Source organism: Plectropomus leopardus, chromosome 2 (genome assembly GCF_026936395.1).
Source record: "Plectropomus leopardus strain MGB_pleo_1.0 chromosome 2, ASM2693639v1, whole genome shotgun sequence".
NCBI classification, from domain to species: Eukaryota; Metazoa; Chordata; class Actinopteri; order Perciformes; family Serranidae; genus Plectropomus; species Plectropomus leopardus.
The window spans coordinates 25,031,637-25,057,417 of NC_142177.1; the positions used below are offsets into that span (position 1 = coordinate 25,031,637).

Here is a 25,781-nt window from a genome sequence, read left to right on the forward strand (position 1 = left end):
TACACCAATGCATCATTTTTTAAATTTATTTTATTTTGCGCAATAACTTATTTTTTAATGAAATCCTTTCATTCCCCTGCCATATTTTAGCATAATGTCCCACCAATGCGCTACTACATCTTTTTTTTCATACTCGTGATTTGGGGGCATTCTGTGGTCAAACTCAGGTTGGGGGTTTGGGTTGGGTGAAAGGGGAAAGTTCAGAGGTTATAATTTTGTTGTCTTTGTGTAAAGGAGTGGAGCTCGATCTCACATCACTCTTCCCTCTTCCCCGAGTCCTTTCTGAACTCTCCCCCGGGTTTCTACCCTCCCGAACCTCTCCCCTTCTACCCTTACAACCCCAACCCTCCCCCCGGCCACGTATCAGCACACGAATCAGGTGAGTTTTATTGAGATGTTTGGTGTTTTTATAATTTTTTGTTATGATCAGAAGTATAGCGGAAAGAAATCGCGCCCAACAGCTAGCGGCTGCTTGTCCAGCATGCTAACAGGCCGCGCGACGATGAGCACGCACACTCTCCGTACGGAATGATTCGGCTAGCTTAGCTTAGCTTAGCGAGCCATCGATAAGTTTGACTTTAAATGTTGCTTTACGAAATTTTGCCTGCCGTTTAGCGCCTGCATTTAACCAAAAGACGACACAACTACCACGCTGCGAAGGCTGCCGATATTTGGTCAGCTATTAAGAACGTTGATTTATTAAGCTAACTAGCTAGCTTTGCTAAGTAGCGCACGCATGCTCCATTCATTTTCCCAGTACGGAGAGCTACCAACGTGCTAAATGGCTAACAGACTTACAAGAAGCGTTAATAGTTAATGGACTTACTTTAAACTGAACAACACACCCAAAGTAAGCATTTAAATACATGCTTATCACACGGAACACACTTGTGGGTGTATTTTGCGATATCACGGTCTAACTGTTGTAGCGAGTGAGTAATTATACGCACATTTGTTGATAAACTTGATTCATCGCTAATGATGAAGACGTCGTTAGCATGCGAGCCATATGTTTTTCAGTTAGCATGGACATGGATTCAGTGCTAATTTACTAGTTTGGAGTCGGATAACTTGGGTTAAAGCAGCAGCGAGATCTTTGGAAATAAATGCACCCAACGAGCAGCGTGTAGTTGGCTCAGTGAAAGTGAGTCCTGAGCCATTTTTTTTTATGATTCATCGTAGTACGCATCTGTTTTCATGAGCATTAATGTTAGCATGAGCTGTGATACAGATTACTCATATTGCTTTTTAAGGGGTTAATTAAGTAGAAATATGTCTATTGGACACTAATTATGACCTTAACATACTTGCATATTTGTCGGTTATTTTTACACCTTTATCTGAAGTATGTTACAAGGTCCATTGGGATTTAACAGAATCACTTATTTTGACAAAATTGAGTTAGGCAGTTGCTTGGCGAACTAGGTAAATGGGCCTTTAAATACTGTGTGTGACCATATAGTAACGTTATATCCATTTGTAGCAGGAGTATGGTGAGGACGGAAGTTTTTCTAGTGCAAATGGGCAGAATGTGCACATTTTAAGAAATATGAAACCCCAATAGGTAAGAACACTGCATTAGCCAATACTAGGATGTGGTTGAAGTGTAGTATTAACTCACTGTGGGTGTGAGTGTTACTATACATTTATACTGATGAGAAATACTCTGTAATTGTCATATTGTTGATGTGTAAGTCAGTGTTAGGAGGCCACTTTTACACATGGTACTAGAGGCACATGCCTCACTTTTGTTGTCCCTGATGTACATAAATGTTAAGTGTTTTTTTTCCTAGGGTCGTAAAGTATAGTTGACTTAATTGATTTGTAGGTAAAATTAACAACAATCAGTTAATTTTTAAATTACTTTTAAACATAAAAACTTATTTCAAACAATATCAAATGTGCTTTTTTTCGCAATCAAAGCTCACAGCAACATTTTGCATATACTTCGACAACATCAAATTTTATGGCCTAACAATTGAACAGTTAAAATCCACACGTTCAATTATATTCTTAATGAGCGATGAATTGGTTGTTGATAAAGTGTTGTCATCCCTAGTTTTTTCTTTTATCTCTCTCTCTCTTTTTTTTTTTTTTTTTACTGAGGTTGCAGTTTACTGGTTTCAAAGTATATTAGTTTGGAAATTGTCAGTTATTATACTGTGTACATCTGCTTTTTAAAGAAACATTTGAATCTCACCTTTTTTATTCTCAGAAGGGGGACATGCTTCATGTATATCAATTTAAAAGAAGTTTCAAGTTCCAGTTGTAATAGAAAGTTAGTTAAATCTTCAAAAAATCTTCTGTTTTCATTCTTTTATGGGTCATTGTAACTGATAATAAAAGTTTTCAAATACTATGATATCGTGACACAGTGGTATTTTCTGAGAATGTAATCATACTGTTAAAATGTCATGCCGTCGTAGCCCTACCGTGTTACAATTCAGTTTTGTAACATGATCATTCTTGTTACATAATGCCTTCTCTGCTATGTCCCTTTAGATCCATCTCGGTGACCAAAGACCCCAGTTCTGTACGGACTCCCAGATTGCAGTTATGGACTCCGGTGTGATTGAAGGAGGCCTCAATGTCACCCTTACCATTAGGCTGCTCATGCATGGCAAGGTGAGGTCACCCATCAGCTGCTTGTGTCGGAACTGTAATAGTCTATGACATTATATTTATGGAAATGAAGCTCCCTGGGGATATATAAAGGGCATGGACTATGTGATGAGTAAGGGTATTGACTCGGTGACGGGATCCTGTATCACAAAGAAAAGTGGATTGGTGCTCTGGCGAGCTTTTATATTGGAGACCATGTTTGCCTCATGCATAAATGTGCGTTCGCTTTGGTAAAATATTAGTATGTTCCTTTGCTACTGTTAAGTTATTGCAGAAATAAGGGCTGTTTTACTCAGAGCAGAGTTAAACTCATTGCCCTCGCCTGCATTCCTCTCTGAATAATCACAAAGCAGCTTGAAAGATCAAATTATAATACAAGCTGCCATGTCTGCCTTGTTCACTTTGTAAAAATCTACAACCAGGAGGCGTGACACTGCAATTGCCGTTGTCACTAATCCATCTGGCTTTCACGATGGCAGCATAGCTACACACTTGTTGCATCTTTGAGTCCCACTGTGTCTGGTTGTTGTTTTGTGGCTTAAAAAGCTGAGATGCCACATAGCAAGAAGCGGCTGCTCAAAATCTGACCCCGATATATTATCTTACACTACAGACATACCAAAATGTGATATATCCAAAAAATGTTCCTTCAAAAGCTTTGCTAGCTCATAGCATCCTAAAAGAGGCCCCAGCACTAGCTAGGCATCAGCAGTCTTCAGATTTTGTGTGCTTGACTGCATCCTGGATCTGACTCTGGTCGACAGCACCATCTTGAGTCTGTGTGGGATTAGACAAAAATAAAAACTGCCTGTGGTAGAGAGCTGGGGAATTCATTGTGGATCAAGCTGTTTGAGTGTTTCCAGTGCATACAATGACAACAGCTCTTCTTATCCAAGTGTGGGAGAGACATATAGCCTTATTTATTGGAGTTTTTTCATTGCCTGGTGAACTAGGTCAGCTGTTACTGGAGAGTTGGTAAACAATGACAGGTGTAAAAGGGTAATTAATCAGCCTAATGAAATGGTTTCTCTTTTTCTATTTTAGGAAGTTGGAAGTATTATTGGAAAGGTGAGCTGCTGTTTGGTCAATTTGATATTTTTGATTGTCTATCATTATTTGAAGATGTGTTGTTTGCGTCAAATGAGTCTGACATTGATTCTCTGCTAATAGAAAGGTGAATCTGTGAAGAAGATGAGAGAAGAGGTGAGGTCCTTTCTTATTTCTTTTCTCTGGTTACGGTTAAGTACAGCAGGACATAATGTTATACGGTCGCTAAGAGGCCATGGTTGTTTGTCTGAAGTCTTCGAAATATTCTTTCAAATTTGTGCTTTCCTCTGTCTATAGAGCGGGGCTCGCATCAACATCTCTGAGGGCAATTGTCCTGAGAGGATCATTACTTTGGCAGGTCCAACCACCGCCATCTTTAAAGCATTCTCCATGATCATTGAAAAGCTGGAAGAGGTAGGTCACTATTTTTCTGCTGACTAATGGATTCACAGGTCAGCAGCAACCGCTCCCAAAACACAAACTAGATTAACCTTCGTCTCTGTGTCTTTCTCAAGGACATAAGCAGCTCAATGACAAACAGCACAGCTACCAGCAAGCCTCCAGTGACCCTACGCATTGTGGTCCCTGCCAGCCAGTGTGGTTCCCTCATTGGGAAAGGTGGCTGCAAGATCAAGGAAATTCGAGAGGTATGCATAGAAAAGAGCATGTAATGCAAAACCTATGAAGCAAAATAATGCAAGCTCAAATCTCCTCAACATTAGCTGACTATCGCCTCTTTCAGCGTTTCTGCAGATCCTTAAAGAGTCTGAAAAGGCATTGAATTCATTAATCTAAATATTAGGGCTTTATTGGTATAAAACTGACTCTTTCAAAAGTCTTAATAATGCTCAGACATGGGAAGTATGATTAAATGAATCATTTTTTCTGACGTTGCATTGTAAAATCTCACAATAATTGGTGACATCTTTTTGTTTTGTGAAATAATTCATGAATTCCTTTTCTTAAACTCTTCATTATGGAAATCCAAATAGTGGAATCTCACATGCAGATTAAAAAAGAAAGAATTGCCCAGAAATGTCTACCTATGTTGGTAAATTAATATAATATAATATAATATGTTTATCGTCTTCCATATGTTCCAGTCTAAAAAGGGTTCTTTTTTTTCAACATTTTTTCACTGGACAAAAAAGTAATGTTTCATGTTACAATAAACATTTTGGCAAAATAAAATTGCCCTTGAATTTTGCTTTAATGGAAAATTGGTCTTATGAAGCCTGTCTTAACCTGTGGAATTTAGCACATCATCCTCTGATACACAGCCGGTCTTGAATTCCCATCTCATTTCACTCTGTTTGTGTTTTCCAGTCAACTGGTGCTCAGGTACAAGTGGCAGGAGACATGCTCCCCAACTCCACAGAGCGAGCCATCACCATCGCTGGTACTCCCCAGTCGATAATTGAGTGTGTGAAGCAGATCTGTGTGGTCATGCTTGAGGTAAGTGGACTCGTGAAAGTGATGAAGCAAATGAAGTGGCAGCTGTTGACCTGTAAATTAATGATGTGGAATGGTGTGATCACTGGGTTTTTGGCTGCTGTGTGTTGGATTTGGATCAGAGATGTGTGGCGCTGATACACTGGATTGCAACAGTAATGTTTTACAGATATTTTAAAATCACGACAGGGCAATGAGCTGAATATTATAGATAATTATAACACGGGCCATATATTCATAATCCTAAACTATTGCGTTGTCAAATATCTTTAAATAGCTTCACTGATTATGCGTCTGCGCCAGCGATAGCTGAGGCCAGAGGCAGTATGCTTTTGGGTTGTCCGTCTGGGACGTTCTTCTGAACGTTATATGTCAAGAACACCTCAAGGAAATTTCTTTAAATTTGACACAAACATTCACTTGGACCAAAACAAATTCCTCGTATTATGTTAACTATACCTGGCAATAAATCTTTTTCTGATTCTGATTCTGATTCTGAAAGAAGAGCTGATTAGATTTTGGTGGTCATAGGTCACAGGTCAAGGTCCCTGTGACCTCATCAGTCTCATTCTTGTGAACGCAATATCTCAAGAACACCGTAGTAGAATTTCTTCAAATTTGGCACAAATCTTCGAGTGGGCTCAAGGACAAACTAATATGATTTTGGTGGTCAAGGGTCACTGTCATGGTGACCTTGATTTGTCTCATTCTTTTGAAAGCGATATCTCAAGAACACCGTTAGGGAATTTATTTAAATTTGCCACAAACATCCACTTGGACTCAAGAATGAACTAATCAGAATCTGTTGCTTGAAAGTCAAAGGTCAAGGTCACAGCGACATCATAAAACATGTTATTGGCTGTAACTCAAGAATTTGGAGTTCCAACCTTGAAACTGTGTTGATTGTAAAGATCCTCTGTGCTGCTGTGGGGGAGATGAGAGTGTAGCATCGATTTTTTTTCACAGGTTCTGTGTATGTACATCAAATGCATAAAAAAAAACAGGGTTCGATTCCACGTAATCATTAAAGCTGATTCTGATGTACAGTTACTGCTAGTACAAGCGGTGGCTACATTTCTAATTTAAAAACCTAAATCTAAAACTATTTTAAAATTTCTCTACACCTGTATGATAACATGTACATGTAATAATGTAATCACACATGCACCTTCTTTGTCTTCTCCAGTCTCCCCCTAAGGGGGTCACTATCCCCTACCGACCCAAGCCTTCAGGATCCCCTGTCATCTTCGCAGGCGGACAGGTGCGTACGACACAGAGAGCCTCTTTTTTTATTGATGTAAGGGGGTGTTTATTATGGCTGGGTGACACTCTCAATTGTTTTGGTGCTCTTGTTCTTTGTTGAGTTGCCTCTTAGCAAAATGCTCCGAGAGAATTTAAGCTCCCTATGGCAAGCGGTGATGCAGTGTATATATCTAAGGCTTTTATTGTGAAGGAACAAAAGCAGTTAGGCTGTAATGTGCTGCTGTTGGCAATATTAGACGTTTAGACTATGTAGTTTCTATGTTTTTATAATGTTACCGCCACAAGTATAGGCACAACTCATAACCTTCGGCTATATTTATTTCGGACATACTACACACCAAAATAAAACCTCTTTCCTCTCAAACCTGTCTCTTCAACTTGTCACAGTCTGTCACCAGGGCACGGTGTGAGAACGCTGCAGTGTGTCTCTGAGGCTGCGTTGTCTGCATCGACTTTTAAAAAGTGTAACCACACTTGTGACTGTTTTCAGTTCGTCATTGCTGTGCCTCACTGTGACTTGAATGAGCTGCAGGGGTGACTTAGTGTTTCTCTTTCACTCTGTACTTGCTCTCTCACTATGATTAGCTCTCAGGTACCAACATTTGGCACAGATTAATTTAATGTTAATTGGCACTCGGTAGCACAGACGTAAATTGGTCGGTACCCGTAAAACTAGAAAGTTCTGTACCAAATCCTAGTATTTATTGCTTCAATTTTCAGTGTTAGATGCATAGTTATGCATAATATTATATATATGGAATTCTTAGTGTTGGATGAAAAGCTCTCAATATATATAACACAAAGTAATAAACTTTTGATACTTGCATATGATTGGGCAAGATCATAATAGTCAGGAGCAGCTTTGTAAGGGATTTCAGTTTAGAAATCAGCTGCAACCAGAGCTGCTTATGCTAATTGTTTCAAGAGAGGATCAACAACTTACGAAGTCCATAAAACATTTTTCCAAGAGGCAGTTTGTTAAAGGGCCTTCTGTCTGTGCGTTTCCCCGAAACTTGTTTTGTTTCAAGCATTAGGTTTCAGAAGATTTTCGGCCTGTTTCCCGCTATTGTTGTTGCTTTCTGTTGCTTGTTGGCTTAACATTACACGGTCTTTAAACTTACTAAATTCCTATTTTAAAAATCTTTTGTAAAAGAATATCTCTCCTTCCAGTTTTCCTTAATTCCACTATGTCTCTAAAGATTTCTCTTTTCCCAGAAATGTGGAGACTTTGGACAAGACGTGTGTTGATAGTCTTAAACGATATTAGTTCAGGCTTTGATGTGTTTGAGTCTTGAGGTATTTATATATTAGGAGAGATGTAGCTGGTGAGGTACCTTGACCGAAATCAAAATCAGATGTGAGGCCTATGATAGCTTTGTTTTCATTTGTTTCAGGCATATGCCGTACAAGGACAGCACGCGATCCCACAGCCAGATGTAAGTGCAGTAGACATTTTTACATGACCCCCCCTCACCCCCACCACTCCCATCCATAATTACAACTGTCCTCTTCCAAAATGTGCATACCGCCCGCCCACCCACGCCTCGTTTTACAGCCCATAACTGTAGCTAAACTTGCCCCTAATTTTATTTCTGACCTACTATTATCAGATTTTGTAACCATTTAGAGAGCAGCAGTGTTAGTACTTCATGTTTGTATGATTTCTCCGTTGACTCTGTCAGTTGTTAATTAAACTGACATTTGTTGTTTGTGTTTGTCCAGACTCTCCACTGTTCCATGCACAATTATCTGTTCCTGCTGCTCACTCTTGTCTGTTTTTTTTTCCCCCTTTTTGTTCTGTCTCGTTTTACATGCCTCATTCATTAGTCTGTCCCATATAGATATGTTGGGCTTTCCCCCCCCCCTCTTCATTAACCCTTCATAATTACTTTGTGCTCTGCTTACTAAATTAATCTTTCTCTCTCTTTTTTAATGAGCTTTAGATGTTCCATCAGGAGCATTGGATGTGATAGAGCATTTATTATTAGTCTTACTTGCCTCTGAATATTGGCAACAGAGCAAAGCAGTACAAGTCAGATATAACGTAACACATGACAACATTTATTTAGTTTAGTATGATTATGTTAATGTAATTAGTTTGCCATTGTTTAGGGCAGTTTTTGATTGTTAAGATCAGAATTTGTTGATAAGAGCCACAGAAACTGGTCGCCTCTTCCTTAAATGGACAGTTCACCCTAAACTTAAAGATATACATTTTTTTCTCTTACCTGTAGAGCTATTTTTAAAGAATGTTTTGGAATAAGTAGCAAAGTGTTTGAGATATTGTCTATAGAGATGTCTGCCCTCGCCTCAATGTAATGGAACCAGAGGGCACTCGGCTCGTGGTGCTTAAAGCGCCAAAAATACATTTTAAAAACTCAATAGTAATGTCTCTTTCTAGAAATCATCATCGGGTTCCTCAAGGTAATCCACTGACTTTGTTGTGAGCATTTTCATGTAGGAAATATTTTTGTTCTACTGAACTACACCTGCCAGCTGTATCATCGTGCAGAAGGAAACGTGCATCCACTTATGAAGAGAGACTCGTGCTTGTGACTGAGCGAGATAAAAACATCAATGGAGTCCCTCTCTGCGGAGCTGTGATGTTAACATAGTGGTGCTAGGTAACTGACTAGTAGATCAGGGATGTCAACCTTAATTTAGTTCATGGACCACATTCAGCCCAATTTGATCTCAAGTGAGTCTGATATGTAATACCATTGCATTATAACTCACTAATAATAACAACTTCAAATGTTTCCCTTTCTTTTAGTGTAGAGAAATGATTAGTGAAAACAACAATCCATTTAAACACAGATGAACAGCTTGAGATATCTTCGGGAAAAAAGGGCAATTTCCACTTTATGTCTCAGTTTTTCCACATTCATTCAGTTTACTGCTCACACTCACACTGTGAGTTCACACTTAAGTTCGACAGTATTATTTCAGAGAACTGTATTCTGGTCAGGGTGAAAATTCCCCTGAAACAGTATTTTATATGAAGTAGGCCTAGACTGAGACTGCTCACAACAAGGTCTGTGGATTATCTTGTGTAGCCGGGTCATAATTATTGAAAAGAGACATCGCCGTTTACTTTTCCAACTTTTTTTTGCACTTTTGAGTTCCACAAGCCGATCGCCATCTAGTTCCATATTATTGGACAGAAGGCACACATCTTTCAGGGCGATATCTCCAACACTTGGCAACTCGCACCAAAACAATCCAGACTGATAAAAAGCACTACAGGTAAGAGGAAAAATGTGAACTTTTGATTTTGGGGTTAAATCATCCCTTACAGCTATAATTGCGGTAACTTCTAAAGTGTGACGTTAAGTTGAGATTGTCATGTTTGGGTCTTGTATTGGTGATGATTAGGATGTCACCTACATGTTGGATGATCCCTGTCTTGTGTATTGTGACTTTGCCCTGACCCTGAAGACTGCGAGAAATCATTACCAAGAGATGCAGCCTGGAGGAATACCTATGGGGTACCCTGCATAGACAAGTCCATAAATCACACTAATTATCACCTGTGTAAAGCTTTGTGAAAGGATAAGAGATGTGCACACCACAGTGTTTCATGTGGAGGCTCTTTGTGTAGCTGTCTGTACTGACTGTGATTTGTTTTGTTCTGTTCTTCCCTCTTCCTGTGTTTTCCATTTCCTCCATTTCTCTCCCTGCCTTCTCTCTCACTCTCACAGTCTTCCTCTGCTGCTATCTCTCCACAGCTCACCAAGCTTCACCAACTGGCTATGCAGCAGAGCCCCTTCCCCATCGCACCAAGCAACCAGGGATTTACTGGTAGGGAGCACAGGAAGACGCATGTGCTTTAAATGCAAAATGCTGCCATGTCAGCACCAAAAGTCAAGATTTATTGAAAGGGCAGCAACATCATATAGGATGTTTTGGTCCCAAAAACACAGATTTGACATAAGGAGAACTCGGAATTAATAATGTGTCATTTTAGGTCAGGGTTCCCTCAGATCATTAAAAAGGCTTAAAAGGCATTTAAATTCATTAATCTAAAAATGAGGCCTTAATTGGTATTAAATTGACATGCAATGTAGGATTTTGTGAATTGTTTTTTTCTGATGTTTCAAACTTAAATGTCAAAATAAATAATCTGTTTTTTGTTAAATAATTTGATAAATTATTGTTCCTAAACCTGTCATTAATGCAGAGTAAAAAACTGAAAATTCCCAAAAAAATCATAGAGAAATGCCAGATAACTTAAACCAACTAAAAGTTGCTTTTATTTTGATATATTATAGTAATTGTATTCCATTTGTCTCACTCAAAGAGGTTGTTTTGGGTTGTTTTTTTTGCCAACATTTGACACAAATAATCCAACTTTTTCTATCTTACCAAAGACACATCATGTTTTATGTCACACTAAACATTTGGGCAAAGTAAAAGTGTCCTTCAAGTTTGATTATTAGAAAGTTGGTCTCAAAATTAATTCCAAGTGGCATTAAAAAAAGACTTAAAAACTCTTGAATCTAACTTTCCTTAAGCTGCAGGAACCCTGTTTTCAGGCAGAAAGATAGAAACCTGCTGTACACAGGAAAGCAACCCAATACAAACATTTAGAAATAGAGTTTTTTGATACTGCCTCAGAAGCATTCAGCTGTGGATTTTTGAGACTTGTCTGTCCCATTGACATGTAATATATTATAATGTAATCCATGACAAATACTCCTCGAACAACACACAAAATTTGGTGGGTGGGTGGGGGGATACATCTTAGTCTTTAAGTTTCAACAAAGTTTGAATTGATGAACACAGAAAGAGTGCATGCCTCACTGACATACATTGAACATGAGTGCCTTATCGATCACAAATATAACACCTTGCAACAACATTTCTAAGTGTTGTGTTCACTGTCTGATATAGAGATATTACTGAACCTGATTACTCAGTGTACAGCTAAGCTGTACCTGGGGCTTCAGAATAAATCTTTAAGTCCCGTGTTTGAATTTAAGGGGGTGGGTTAACCTCAGTTCCTTCTGGATTAGTTACTTAAAATTTTATATTCACTTATTATTAAGTTCTACATATTTCACATTACCTCTAGATAGATTTTTTACATTTGGACATATTGTTTTGCTTATTTAATAATTTTTGGTTATAATTTTCTTGTTGTTTGTTTCCAGGGATAGATGCCTCTGCTCAAACCAGTTCCCATGAGATGACCATTCCAAATGATGTAAGTGCTCCAAGAAGTCGATTGTTATTTGTTAAACTTTTCATAGTTTATACATGTTTCTTCATCCACAATTCATTCAGCTAAAGAAAACTGCATCTTAATGTTTACCATGCTGTTTGACTGGAATTAAAACCACAAAAAAAGATGTATAACTGCTGTTGTGTATAAAAAGGTAAATTCATTCCAGATTGATTGATTTATCGGCTGAATCCTGTTGCTTCCCTCATTATGCTACATTGTGAATAACAAATTTGCGTTAAAATCAGCAGGAGGAGAGCCATTTAACGTTAGCTGCTCGTTGTTAGCAACTGGTGCAGGTTGCATTACATTACATTTATGATGTTTTCACACTCTGTTCAGTAAAAATGAGTCGTGGCCAAAGGTAAATTATAACTTTATCGTATGCATTCTAAAAGCAATCTTTTAAAATGCATTTTTTGGTGAGAAACTTAGAATAAATACAGTTGTTTGAAGGATATACTTTTTGATGTTTTCACAGCATTTTAAATGGATATTAGAGGGATAATTATGATATATATTATATAGTAGACAGACATTTGAAACAGTTATTTTTAATAAAGTTCTTTTCATATGAAAGTTTATATCAGTGGTTGTATTATAAATGTATACAACTGAATTTATATTAATTCAAAGTTATTGTAATGAAGAGCAAAATTACTTAAAAATAGTTCAGTTATTCTTCCTTATAAAGGTTTCTTTGTTTCCTTGGCACAAAAGGGGAATAAATAACAAAAACAAAATAAACAACAACAACAAAACATTGGTATTGGCCCAGAATTTCACAGCCAGTGCGTCCCTAGTTCAAGCATGTTACTTTTACTAGAGACATTTGTTTATTATGTTGTTCAGGATCTAGTACTCATGATGTCATTTAACATTGTTGCTCTTCTCCCCTGCAGCTTATTGGGTGCATCATCGGCCGCCAGGGAGCCAAGATCAACGAGATCAGGCAAATGTCGGGTGCCCAGATCAAGATTGCGAATCCAGTGGATGGATCGACTGACCGCCAGGTCACCATCACAGGCTCGCCCGCAAGCATCAGTCTGGCGGAGTACCTCATCAACGCCAGGTGAGATGATCAGTTATAGACCACGTTAGCTCCCAACTGGTGATTCATTCAGCCACAGGTTTAGCTGGGCTACGTTTAGTTTCACTTTACAGAAAATTATTTGTCTGCGTCAGCTCAGCTTGTTTAAATTTGAGTCTATAAATGTTGAAGAAAAATTAATTTACTTCAGTCTACTTGATCAGATTTCTACTGATGTACCAATACTACAGTAATTCAGTAAGAATAAAATAGTTTATGTAGTTCATTATATGCAAAGTCATAACGGGCCTACCTGCTGCTACTTTTTAGTTTATTTTTTGGCTAATCGTCAATGGTGTTGCTAGCTTTCTGTCAATCTGCACTTGTGCTTTTTCCCTTTTTCTACCCTTCACTTGGCTCCACGTCGATCTATCACCAGAGATGTGATTTCTTTTTTTTTTTTTTTTTGATTGACACATTGATTTCTAATGAAGCTTTTTGTCTTGTGTTTTGATCACATCCCTGAGTGATTCCTCCACACACCTCCCTCACCCCTCCTCCTTCCCCCTAACCCCCCGACCCTCGCCCATTGCTCACCAGCCTGCCCTGTGACCCATCCCGACTGTGTTGTCCCTCTCTCCTTGTCTCTCTTTCTACAGTGTAGAGTCCTCTAAACCTCCTCCCTCCTCCTCCTCCTTGAACCCTGAACAGACCAGCCTGTGCCCTCCCTCCACCTCTACTACTACTACTACCACTACTACTACTTCTACCACCACCTCCTCTGCTGCTATCTCTTCCTCCTCCTCCTCTTCCTCCTGTGTGGTGCCCCCCTCAGCCTCCATCCCTCTGTCCTTGTTGGCTCCAGGGCCGCCTCCTCCCTCCTCTTCCTCCTCCTCTTCCTCCTCCACTGATTCCCTGCTCCCCAGCTCTCCTGCCTGTGTGTCAAGTCTCCTCAGTCTCAAGCCCCTCCCTCTCCTGGCCCTCCATGTTGTCAGCGGGGCCAGTAACCCCGCACACCCAATACCCACTGAGCCCAAAATCGCCCCTGAGCTGAGCTCCAAGTCTAAAAGGCGAAGGCTCTCCCCTTACTAACGAAGGAAACATAAGTCATCTATTACTAAAGTACTGACAAAGCTCTTTGTTGTCTGTACCTGCACTTGCTTTTGTATCTGGCTGTGCCACGCCATGCTTATTACACAAACAAATGCACACAGTGTTAAACAGCCAGACAGGTGGTTGCTGCCATATTTATAAAATAGATCTCTGTAGCTTGATTTGGCCTGTCTCTTAAAGAAATGACATGTTGAGTGCATTATATTTTTAAACGACTTTGAACTTTGCATGGACGGTAAATTATTTCACGGTTTTAATGAAGCATTTTTCTCTTTGTGTAAGCTCTGCTCAGGTAGCGGCTCTCTTTAAGATGTCACATTGTATTTATGGGAATAGTTTTATTGTAGTGAATTTTAAGTGACTATTGTTGGCTGTTATAATGGAGAGTATATATGTGTCATGATGATTTTCTTTTAGCTTGTATAAGAAGCAATTGTAATTCCAAGTAAATCTGCCCTCAGGTATCAAAGGCACCCAATCACCGTTTATTTAGATCATTCTACGGATGTGAAAAATACAAAAACATACAACCAGTTTAGCGTCATTTTAAAGGAACAGTTCTTTGGAAATGCATATTCGCTTTCTTGTTGAGTTAGATAAGAAGACGAACACTACTCATTTGTCTGTATGTTTAATATGTAGCGAGAGCCAGCAGCCACTTTGTTTAGCTCAGCACAGAGATGGGAAAACGGCTCACCTGGCTCTGTTGAAAGGTTACAAAATCTGATTACCAGGAGCTCCAAAGATCAGTAATCAACACATTCTTGTTTGTGTAATCTGTATAAAAACAAAGGGTAAAAATGACACATTGTGGGGGGGTTTATCGGGGTAATGTGTCAGAGTATTTCTTGGCCAGGGGTTTGGGAACTCTTGCTTTAGAGATGCTGGTAGTCAGAACTTGATATCACTGGGGAGAGCCATGCTACCTGTTTCCACCTGTTTCAATTTCTTTATGCTAAGCTAACCGGCTGCTATTAACCCCCTCTGTTCTCTGCAAGAATAGGAATAAGAGTCTTTCTCAAATGCTGCAACTTTGAAATGGATCCATTAAACCACAAAACCATCAGTTTGAGATGTGACTCCAAACAGCTGGTTGAGAGGAGTAGATATTCATGAGAGGAGCAGCCAAACTGAACAAATGATCATTTATTCATATCCGAGCATACATTACCTTCAGTGAATTTATTAATAAATCTCCTTATCTAGCATTTTATTCTGATAATGTAATGTACAGTTAATACATGTATCCTGTCTGTCTGATTGCATGCCTTATTCTCTCTCCCTCCCTGGTCTCCGGGTGTCTCTGTCTGTCTCTCCAGGCTTTCCTCTGAGGCCACAGGACTGGCAGCCAACTGATAAGACACTGCATCTGCACTAAATCTCACTTTTATATCATCGGCCACCATAAAGCAGTCAATGCAACTATCCAACTTAAGAGTTTATATATTATGCTGCCTCTTCCTCATTTGAAATCATGTCAACCGCCACTGATTTGATCCGCTGAGTTCATTATTTATTTCATTTGTTTTTGGTTTTAGTCAAAGAAAATAAAGCAAACGATTAGGTTTTTAATTCCCTTTTTTGAGTCGAGTTAGAGGTTTTAATGATTTGTTATTAGACTCTTTTTTTTATTTTATGGATCCCTCGCTCTTTTCCCTTTTTTTCTTTCCTTGCCATCACCGATGAGTAGAGTTGGAAAACTCTGAATAGGCATATAGATTTAGTTCTGTACAGTCAGTTTTTTTCTTTAAAAAGAAAAAGACAAAAAAGGAAAAATTTAAAAAAGTATCAAAAATAAGAATAGAGTGACTGTTTTATTCTGTTTATATATACACACGCTCTCCCTCTTTTCCTCACCCAGTTCCACAAAAGTCGGTCTTTCCATTTTATGTCCATACTCACTTGCTTTAAATATTTACAGCATTCTCCCCCTTTGTCACCTTTTCATTTTGAAGTGCTTGTAACATGGATTACACTCGTGTCACTGAGGAGAAAACGTAGCTGTACAACGCACTGTCACCGATTTATATTTGGTTACAAATGTTCTAACGCTCACGATTAAATTTATCCAGATAATTTAAAAATGTGTATGACAACGCATGTCACTTTTCCCCTCCTCTACATGTCATTCCTGTTTTTCCCCGCTCCTCGTCCTGAGATCATGTGTTGATATTTTGCTGGGATGGGAGGTTTTTGGGGGATTTGGGCTTGGCTCTAGGGATCAGAAGCAGAGGGTTCTCCTCGCTTTTTTTGTAAAGACTGATATATACTAAAAAAAAAATGTTGGAATATTTGTTTTAAACGGAGGAAATATTTTTTTTTAAACTACCAAAGGGGGATTGACTCCTGGACACTGACTGATCTGTCTGTTAAATGTGATGAGGCTGAAATCATTGAAGCTCTGGAACTAGACAAAGAAAGGAGTTGTGAGTTAACACTAGTTTCCTGCTCTTTGCTTTGCTCAAGTCAAGAAAATTATTTTATTTTTTATTTGCAGGAAAAGAAAAAAAAACTTTTGTGCACGTTTTTTGAGACTGTAGACCTGGGTGCCACAACATTGTTTAAAAAATACAGAAATAAAGATGTGAAATGCTCAAACCACAACTTCTCCCGAGTTTTGTCACCGTCAGCAACGGAACACACAAGCTGAGATTTTACAAGTTGGATTTTATTTTTTAAATTGTTTCTTAAATATATTTATTGTACAGTTAAAATAATATAAAAAGCAAACGTTTCAGTTTATACAGGGTTGTTTCAATCGGCATCATTGGGGAAACGCAAGTACCTCCACATTCGAGACACTAGAGGGCAGTAGTTTGGCTTTTTGGCAACATTTGATCCTGCAGGAGGATTTCTAGCTTTAAATGTTGGGGCACAATCTGTTAAAAATGCTCTACAAATTGAGGGTTTCACACCAGATAAACAAAAAACAGAAGCTGCCATTTCTAGCTTATTGAGTGGGACCTGATCAGTCACTGATTAATGGAACAGGATGAAATGTGCTGTTGTACAGTCAGAGTGAACCACATTTGCGTAAGAAGGCATGTCAAGGGACACGAGTACATCAAAACCAGAGTTTTCTGTATTATACTGTCAGTTATGGAGGAGCCCTTACACATTAATGGAGAATTGCCATCTGTTGGATGGAGTTTCACCTGGTGAGGACAATTGCAGAGGGGACGAAGGGACCACGTTATCGACTTTCAAAGACTCACCATCTGAAATAATCCTCATGTTGTAACAGACCTCATTTTTGGGTGTACACAGATTTTATGAGACGGCCGAAAACTACTAAATTGGGGTCCAAATTTTTCAGCATTATCGAGTAAGCCAAAAAGTGTGTTGCAGTGAAGATCACCTAAACTGAGATCAAATCATGATCAAGACCAGAGAGTTGAGACTGAGTGAAGACCAGTGCAAGTCCTTCACTGTAGAACACACTCACGATAAGATGTGTAACACGCAAACCACAGGCACTCCTCCAATTGACCTGAAATATCCACATTCCCATAAACACAGACAGAAAACAAATTGTGGTTCCTTTTCATTTGTCTCTTTTATTGCCAAAGTATATATCAATAGGCACTGCAGAAGAGAATTTTATGTGTGGACATCTTTCTCTTTTATTATGAGCAGATGCAGCAAACACAGAGGAGCTGAAACTTGTCCCCATAGTTGTGGTCTTGACTGATAATGAAATAAAACCTTGACTCCTCTTAGCTTACATGACTTTTTGAAGGTCTCGTCTCAGACCTGACGACAATTTTACTCAGTCTTGTTTCAGTCTCAGACAAAGAGGACTCTGGATTTTATGTCAAGGACACAACTGTGGAGATATTACTTCCTGTTAAATTAATTTCAGCTCCTTAGTGTTTGTATTTGTTTGCTCAAAGAAAAAAAGAAAATCCTCACATGCAAAATTCCCCTCTGCAATGTCTTTTGATAATTTTATAAGAATTATTCATGGAACACTAATACATACAGCATGGCAATAAAAGAGGTGAATAAAGAGAAATCTTAATTTGTCTTTTTGTTACTGTTTTTGTGGTAATGTGGATCTTTCACATAAATTCAAAGAGGGCCTATGTTTTTTTTATCATGCAGTGTCGAACTGGTCTGGTTTTGGTCTTGACTTGGTCTCAGCTTCTCAAAGTTTTGGTCTTGTCTTGGTCTCGGTTAAGCTAGTCTTGACAACAACAATACCTCCAGACCAGGACAATGTGATCTAGGACATGAAGGGGCCTTTTAAAAGCGGTCTTGAGTACTCCAACACTGAGCTGAAGTTATTTTTGTCACGCTCTGCCAAAGACAATCCTGTGTTTGCTTTGTGATTTACTTTCTAAAACAACACAATCAAAAGGATTTTGACCAAATGAGCCACATTTCCCGAAAAGATCAAAACTCTAATCCCCTTCTCAGTCCTGGTGCACTGCACTCACAATATGGCCATCAGCCTGGCAGAGCTGTGTGAGTAGAAATTTAATGGAATTTTTCCCAGTTATTCCAAAATCTATTCTGGTGTTTTGTGTCCCTGCCATCCAAAAACCTTCATTCATTATCTGCCAGAAATCTGCAGACTAACTTTTTTTTTGCATTTTGTTGGCGTGGATTTAATTTCAGTTTGATCTGAGTCACAAACAGTGACCAATAGTCTACCCATACTTCATCACAGGCATGCTTTTCTGATGCTATATACAACCCCAGATGCTCAGAGAGGGATTTCTTAACTGGTATTGCATTATAATACAGTAAACACTGCAATACGTATTTAAAAAAAGCCCATCTGCCCTGAATGAACTCAGCTGTTGTTCTTTTGACCTGCGACAAGACAGGACGTACTGTACCAGAGCAGACATATTGCTTCTTTGTTCACATGTTCCTCTTTTGTGTGTTTCGATGCTCAGACATGAACAGCAGCTACAGTACATTCTACTACCAAAAGCTTTTTTTTTTTTCAAAGTTCAAACAGAGTAGCGCCACCTAATTAGAAACATCAGCACCTTTAAATTATACAATCTCACATTTTTAAAAATTTGTTCATTTTCCAACATCACATATTTACATTGATATTAAAACACAGGAGTAGAAAATGGAAACGTAATCCATGACACAAATATAAATAAAAAATGTAAACTTTTTTTTAAGAATGTTGATGAATTCACTGTAAAACAACAATAAATAAGTCAGTGCATAATGTTTTTAGAGGAAATCATACGATGAACACGAGGAAATGATTTTATAAATTAAGTGCAAGCAGCAACATCAATGACAGTCCTGGTGATGTTGACATTAAAAACATGAAAATATAATGACGCCCTGATAGGTTCTGACATGTTTTCATATGACACGATGGGAAATAACATGACATATTTTCATAACGGAGATAAAAATACAAACGGACATGGAAGATAACGAGACATTATTAGACCGTTGTGTTGATTGCCTCTTTGAAGGAGGCCTCTGTCATTGAGGTGTTTTTGCAAAGCTGATCCCGGGCCAGTTGCTATGGCGGCTGCAGCTCTGTCAGCTCGGCTATTGCCCCAGTTCAGTTTGACATCACTGTGATGCATTTATCTCAAATGAAATGGGATTTTCTGTCTGTTTTGTTCTGGGATTTGAGAACACTCCCGGAACACAAAACACAAGAATTTGTTTTGTATTCCTGCTTGTGATGTCAGGCCTCTCTGTAATTCCTGTTTGTCTTTTGGAACGGGCAGGAGATTGAGTGGGTTGAGGTGTCAGATTTTCACCAGTTGGCTGGAGGCTGGCTGGGTTCTGCACTGCCTGAGTGGTCCAGCTCTGCACTGTCACAGTCCGAGTCATCATACAGGCCCTGGTGTGAAGGAGAACAAACTCTTTACCGTTGACTACATAAGCACATAGATTATTTAAAAGGCCAAGAGGGCACAGGCCCAATGGCCCACAGTGTCAGGAGCTTCTCTGGCCCTCATTTGCAAAATGTCACTCAAATTACTAACCAGGAAGGGACTAAAAATGACTTCAAGGATACACAAAAAGACTACAAAGAGATGCAAAGAGACACAAAATAACAAAAAAACAAGACAACCACAAATATACACATGACTACAGTCTCAAAACAACCAAAAGAGATGTGTAATGACCACAAAAATATATAAACAACCACAGACATATCATGACTAAACAGCCACAAAGAGACATAGTGACTAAAAAATACAAAACAACCACAAAGAGACATATAGTGACTAAAAAGAGACACAAAAGACCACAAAGAGATGCAAAGGAACAGCAGAAACACAAAATAACTAAAACAAAAAGGTATAACAACCACAAAGAAACACATAATGACTACAAAAAGACCCAAACCAACCACAGACAAAAAATGACCACAATGAGACACGAAAAGACCACAAAGAGACACAGAATGACTGCAAAGATATACAAATTATAACATAAATAATCACATAAAAATACCACATGCAAAGGAATTGCAGAGACACAAAATAAATTTAAAAAAACCCCACAAAGATACACAAAACGACCACAACAGATACTAAATTACCTCAAAGACACTAAAACACAAAAAGGTACATAACGAATAAAGAAAGATGCAAAACAACAACAAAAAAGAGGCAAAACACCACAATGTCTGTGTGTCTCGGGCACGTGGTGGGGCCTTTTACATATCTATGGCCAGGGGTCCATTGTCTCATAATGTGCCCATTCATAAGAAGATTCTAACCTATTATCTTAATATCTGTTAGCAATATCTATATCAGTCCACATCACACATTCTCCTTTCATTCCCTCTCTGCCGCCTACCTCATAATTATGGTCGTTACTAGCGAGCTGAGTCTTGACTTGTCGGAGAATAGCTTCCTTCTCAGACAGCCCGTCGGAGCCCAGCTGGGTCGGGTCAGACGGGTCAGCAGGAATCTCCGAGCCCTGAGACAGAAGGTCGTCGCTCTTGTCGTCCAGACGCTCGTCAGTGTTGGTGCTGACCACGTCTGGTGTCCCGCTATGGGAGTGGTCGGTGGTATTCCCCTCCTCTCCATCTGAGACGGACAAGTTCTCTGAGCTGAAGGTGGACAGGGACTGGCACTTGCTCATGCTCACGGGACGCCTGAGTGGAAATGCAATAGAAAAAAAAAGATTACAGATACAGTTTATTGAAAAACATTCTCTATTTTTATTATTATATATTATTACTGCATTTCTAAGTACTTTACAGTACAGAAAAATATTCAGTGAGAAAGGATGGCTGATAGATAACATAGATCCGCATACATATTCAAACTCAGCATGCTACAATGTGAATTCCACTGGGCATGTTAATGTTAAAATGTAATAGCGTTAGGGAGGTAAACACGTGAACTGTGTTGTATGGATGCACAGATGGAGATATTAAAACAGTAAGTCTTCAATAATTTAATTCAGTGTCCTTAAAAGTCTTACCGTCTCCTTGGCAACTCCACCTCACTGTCCACTTCTCCCTCCTCTTCCTCTGACGACACTCCGCGTCTCTGCACAGAAAATCAAAAGCATGTATGAAACCCCTGTGATATTCACTTTCAGTGCCCACTAACTACCCTCAATCCTGCCAATACTCCTGAGCCATCAGTAAGATTTGACCCCGATGACACTCTGGGTACAAACTGAACATGGTGCCACTTTCAGAAGCCAAAGTGACCAAGGTTTTCGGATGACTGAATCACCAATGTCATGGTAACAAAAATCACAACAAATTTCAGGTGATTTTACACTAATGAAGACATCGCTTTGAATATTACATTACACTTCTGCCAATCGATGCCCTATAATCCTACACACTGGACCCTTAATTTTTGCTCCCTTATCAGGCATAAATCAATATAAATTCATGAAATTGGGCCAAATTTAACGATTTTTTGCCTCACTGTGTCCTTGGACAGTGCTGCTGAGGTCTCACCTGACTGCGCGTGACTGCTGCCCGATAGAGCAGCGCTGCAGGAGTGAGGCGCTGACTTCTGGGTGAGCGTGTGATCACAGGCCCGTCCTCCTTCTCCTCACCCTCGTGGGAAACACGGGGATTCCCAAGCACAGATGCCCTCCCTGCCGCCGCACCCCTGCCGCACGGTGAGTCAGGGCTACTCGAGAACGGAATCGAAGCTGCATCCTCACTGGGCGTGTCACTGCGTGGAGGTGTTTCTGCCAGGTCATCAGTCCCCACACCCACATCCTGCCCCTCATCCGGCCCTCCAGTCCTTCTACTCTCCCCCAGCCCAGCTGAGGCGCTCTGGCTTCCCGCTCTGTCTAAACCGGGCCTGGCCTGCCCCTTTCTCCGGCCTTCAGCCTCCAAGGTGGTTGAAATGAGATCTGGGCTGGAAGAGTACATTTTCTTGAGCAGCAGGTCGTGCTGCAGGCCCCTGAGGGCCGCACTGGGGTCTAGATGCTGCTTGCTGCTGGGAACAGATGAGGTGGCATTGACCATGGCTAATGAAGAGGAGAGAGTGGCCTTCAGCTGAGCCAAGTCCCCACTGCTGCCTTTCCCAGCCTTCCTGTAGCGGGGTTTTCCTCTCCGTGAGCGGCCAGGGGAGGTAGAGCCCTTGTTTGGTATCGTGACCTGGGTCATAGAAGAGTCCAGTTTGGGGAGGATGACCTCTGACTTTAGTAAGTCTGGCCTGGAAAGGACAGGGACACCATTAATTACAAACAGGGGTAAAGGATAAACTTTTGGCTATTCATTTACAAAATCAAGTGGACTGGATGGTAAAACCAGGAAATGTAAATGGGCCAGACATTTTCAACAGCCCCTTTCAAAGTGTTTTTTTTATTTTATCTTTGGCGATGACAAATTTTAAACAAATGCAAATGAAAGTAGTAAAAATGGCAATGTTTACTGCTTCACTTCTTAAATAAAAATACTTTAAGTCACATATCTGACCAAGGCACATCACAAAGTTCAGAAGCAGAATAAAAAAAAGAGCTATAGATGCTATTAATGCACAGAACCATAAAAAGTGTGAACAACAGTAACCAATAAAACAATCTGTCTCTTTCTCTAGCAGTATCCCCTCCTCTCCCACAAACACAGACACCTCAAGGTCAAGAATAAGACAGATTTTTGACTATTTGACAGCAGCCTCGAAGCTTTGAAAAACTTCAAAGGGTGGTTGGAACTGCATCACATGAGAAAACTGTTGAAAACTGTGAAAGATATGACTGACGTGTGGCTGCGCCAACCCAGAACATCCTGCCCAATTGGGACTGTGCATGTTTAGTTCAACAGAGATGAGAAGAAAGTGAGATAGTTCACTTGTAGGCTACTTCCAGACACTTTGTCATTTACATAGCCTATTTTGTCATATCTATACATCGGGTTTATGTATACTGGGCCACTTAGAGGTTGCGTCTGGTCGAGGCGTGGCCTGTGGGTTGTCAATTGAATAGGTCTGCTTTAAATGTACTCATTGCTTGATAGAGGTTCTGCTTGTCAATTCTCCGCCATATAAATTGAAGGATAAGTCTGGTGATATTCTGTCTTTTGTTGTTGTCAACAAATTCCCTAAATTAAAACTTTACAACTCCTGTACCCTGTATGTGGCATTTAGCCCTGAGCCCCTTGATTCCTACTGAAGATGTAAGTCTTTAAAATGGGGATAAATATGTACATTCAGTTTTAAAAAAGATTAAATACTTTAGTAAAACAGCTGGCTTTGTAGTTTTTAGCAAACATGATGAAAACAGGAGTAAACTGTGTTTTGGTCACCTTCCTGAGGTCATGTTTTTCCCATGTTCAATTCCATTCTTCAGTCATGCTTACTGTTTCCTGCTTTACTTTGTCACTCACATCTCCTCTCGTTTCTGATCATTTCACTTCCTGCCCTTGTCTGCTCCGCCCCGATTAGTTTCACCTGTCCTTCACTTGTTCTGCAGTCTGCTCACATGTTCTCACTCCCCCAGTTAGAGTCTCCCTACTTATACCTGCCAAGTATCTTTGTTTTTTGTCAGTTCTTCTCATTGCTTCTCATTGAGTTTTGTTTCTTTTTTTTGTGCCTGCCTGCTTCACCTGCCTGACTTTGGGAATGTAAGTCTTTCGAAAGAAATCTTTGAATTTGTCCAGCTGTCTCTTTTGTTGTCTGCAGTTGGGTCCTTGCCTGCTACCTGCTTTCCAAGACCTTGACAGTATTTGATGGAGACAATTTTAAGCTGCATATCTGGTGCAGTCGTGAGCACCCAGTTCAACAGTGTGCTGATAATAGTTTCTGCAGTGGAAGTCTACATGGCACAAAAAATAATTAATAACCAAACATGGTTCAGGGTTTCCACACATTTTCATGTAAAAAAATTAAACCCTATTGAAACATAATTCCAGCTATGAATGGAGAAATGTATGTGATAGTAAAAAAAACATTGTCAAACACTGATGCATATTAGGGCTATGTTCAGTTGACAGCTACAGAAAATAAATTGTAATATGTCGCATTACATAGAAGGTTATCTCAGAAAATTAATATAACATTCTCATTATTAGCAACAAAATCCCATGATACTTCCAAAACGTTCAGTGTTTGTTTTTTTAATTAATTCCTTGACTTTTCCAGGCTGCAAATTGTATTGGGAAATGCCATGACTTTTCCATGACTGTGGGAACCCTGTTGTTTACGCAGGAAATACTTGTCAGTAGGATCAGTGTATTGCAGTTGTTGGACTATTAATGGCATTGGTAATATAATATGAAAGATATAATAAAATAAAATTAAGAATATCATCAGAGTTTTCTTTTAACATAGCCTTGATGTGCACATATTATTAAAGATAAGATACTAAAAACTTTAATAATAATAAAACTTTTTTCATCCGGAGGGAAATTGCTTTGCAGCAGCTGCAATACAAAGTGGAAAGAGTGCAAAAATACTTTACATTCAAGGGCAACTTGATCAAACCACCTACAGATAAATGCATCAGATTTAAATAACTCTGGCTCACCTCTTGCTGTGTGAGGGCAGCTTCTGAGGTACGTTGCGTTTCTTCATGAGTTTCTCCATGGAGTTGGAGGAGGCCGACTGTCTGGAGCTGTGGTGCTTGAAGCAGCCTGGGTACTTCTTGTCCAGTGACTGCTCCCTCCTGATGTTTAAACAAAGCCAATAGTCACTTAATGGATGTCAGTGGATACTAAGCCTGGCATAAGACAGTTACATGACTTAGTTACATGCAGTGGTCCTGTGTGACTGGGTGTAAAGGCCCCTCACTTCATATTACCTTCCATGCTATTTCATTACAAAAACATAGCTTAACTATTGTTGATGGATAAAGCTATTAGTACAAATGATTTGAATAATTACAGCCCTGGTTTTCATATTGTAACTCTGCAATACATTGTACACTCAGTAGGAAATGACTTAGTTTGGCTGGACTTGTTGAAGGCATTTTAGTGGTTTTGCAAAGAGAAACTGGGAAAATGTCCAGATGTGCAAAAGGCATTCGTATGAAAACAAGTATATTGTGTTTTATGTTTTCTGCTAATTCAGATTACTTTGTTGTGCAGTGTCAAAAGCCATTTAATTCTCTTCAATTCAATGTCGTTAAGCAATAAAACATAACTTCCAAGGGGGTTTATCGATGCTGTAAATCAATGGCGAATTTTCATACTTGTGCAGTTCTTTCTCTTTGATTTCCAGCTGCAGCATGATGGCATTGAGCTCCATGTAAAGATTGTTGGCTCTCTCCAGTTTCCTCTCGTAGTGCTCTCGGATGTCCAGTGCATGTCTATGTATGAGCAGAGGGACAAGAACTTTAATACATTTATCTACTACTAATATAATTGCACGCATTTCTAAATAGTTAGCTTCTATAGTATAGTAACCTTATATCTTTGTCAGATGTGAAACTAATTTTTATGGAAGCCAAGAGAGACCGTCCTCACAATAATTAAAAAGAAAATGCTGTTATCTCCAAATCACAAGTCAACTGTTTCGCTATCTCGAGATAATGGGTTAGTTATTTTGTTATCTCAAGAAAACAAGCTTTGTTATCACGTAATAACAAAATAATCAACCTGTTATCACAAGA

The 25,781-nt window shown here is 39.4% G+C and overlaps 2 protein-coding genes and 1 long non-coding RNA gene across 11 annotated transcripts in view; 2 read left to right on the top strand and 1 right to left on the bottom strand.

Moving 5' to 3' along the window:
• The first annotated feature begins 206 nt into the window (after positions 1-206).
• LOC121957373 (poly(rC)-binding protein 2) lies at positions 207-16,355 on the top strand. Of its 6 annotated transcripts, none has more exons than XM_042505926.2 (13): positions 212-379; positions 2,503-2,625; positions 3,667-3,690; positions 3,793-3,825; positions 3,967-4,083; positions 4,185-4,316; positions 4,996-5,124; positions 6,308-6,382; positions 7,779-7,820; positions 10,113-10,185; positions 11,538-11,590; positions 12,511-12,680; positions 15,071-16,355. In XM_042505926.2, the coding sequence occupies exons 2-13, from the start codon at positions 2,557-2,559 to the stop codon at positions 15,105-15,107; spliced, it is 954 nt and encodes a 317-aa protein (XP_042361860.1). In that variant the 5' UTR covers positions 212-379; positions 2,503-2,556; the 3' UTR covers positions 15,108-16,355. The 6 variants fall into 6 exon arrangements, with proteins under 6 accessions (XP_087945204.1, XP_042361860.1, XP_042361851.1 ...); XM_042505917.2 differs by having other exon boundaries at positions 213-379; positions 10,086-10,185; XM_088089080.1 differs by lacking the exon at positions 15,071-16,355 and adding an exon at positions 13,298-15,054 and having other exon boundaries at positions 335-379; positions 10,086-10,185.
• A 43-nt stretch (positions 16,356-16,398) lies between these two features.
• The window catches only part of LOC121951036 (mitogen-activated protein kinase kinase kinase 12-like), a 35,523-nt gene continuing 26,140 nt past the window's right edge, over positions 16,399-25,781 (bottom strand). For both annotated transcript variants that reach the window (XM_088089014.1, XM_042497224.2), the window contains exons 9-14: positions 25,362-25,478; positions 24,699-24,836; positions 21,679-22,390; positions 21,186-21,253; positions 20,553-20,853; positions 16,399-19,584 (exon numbers count right to left, since the gene is read on the bottom strand). In XM_088089014.1, the coding sequence (XP_087945140.1) occupies positions 19,498-19,584; positions 20,553-20,853; positions 21,186-21,253; positions 21,679-22,390; positions 24,699-24,836; positions 25,362-25,478 (1,423 nt within the window). In that variant the 3' untranslated portion in view covers positions 16,399-19,497. The remainder of the gene's footprint in view (positions 19,585-20,552; positions 20,854-21,185; positions 21,254-21,678; positions 22,391-24,698; positions 24,837-25,361; positions 25,479-25,781) is intronic.
• Positions 22,372-25,781, top strand: part of LOC148190219 (uncharacterized) — a 28,481-nt gene continuing 25,071 nt past the window's right edge. Inside the window, exon 1 of one of the 3 annotated variants that reach the window (XR_015779064.1) lies at positions 22,372-23,796. This is a non-coding gene — a long non-coding RNA (uncharacterized LOC148190219). The remainder of the gene's footprint in view (positions 23,797-25,781) is intronic. The other 2 variants (XR_015779065.1, XR_015779066.1) reach the window with 2 other exon arrangements.

Coding starts and splice junctions, on each gene's coding strand:
- LOC121957373 (XM_088089080.1), top strand. CDS start 2,557: ATGGACTCCGGTGTGATTGAAGGAGGCCTCAATGTCACCCTTACCATT. Junction 3,826..3,966: donor TGAAGAAGATGAGAGAAGAG/GTGAGGTCCTTT, acceptor CTCTGTCTATAG/AGCGGGGCTCGCATCAACAT. Junction 7,821..10,085: donor ACGCGATCCCACAGCCAGAT/GTAAGTGCAGTA, acceptor TCACTCTCACAG/TCTTCCTCTGCTGCTATCTC.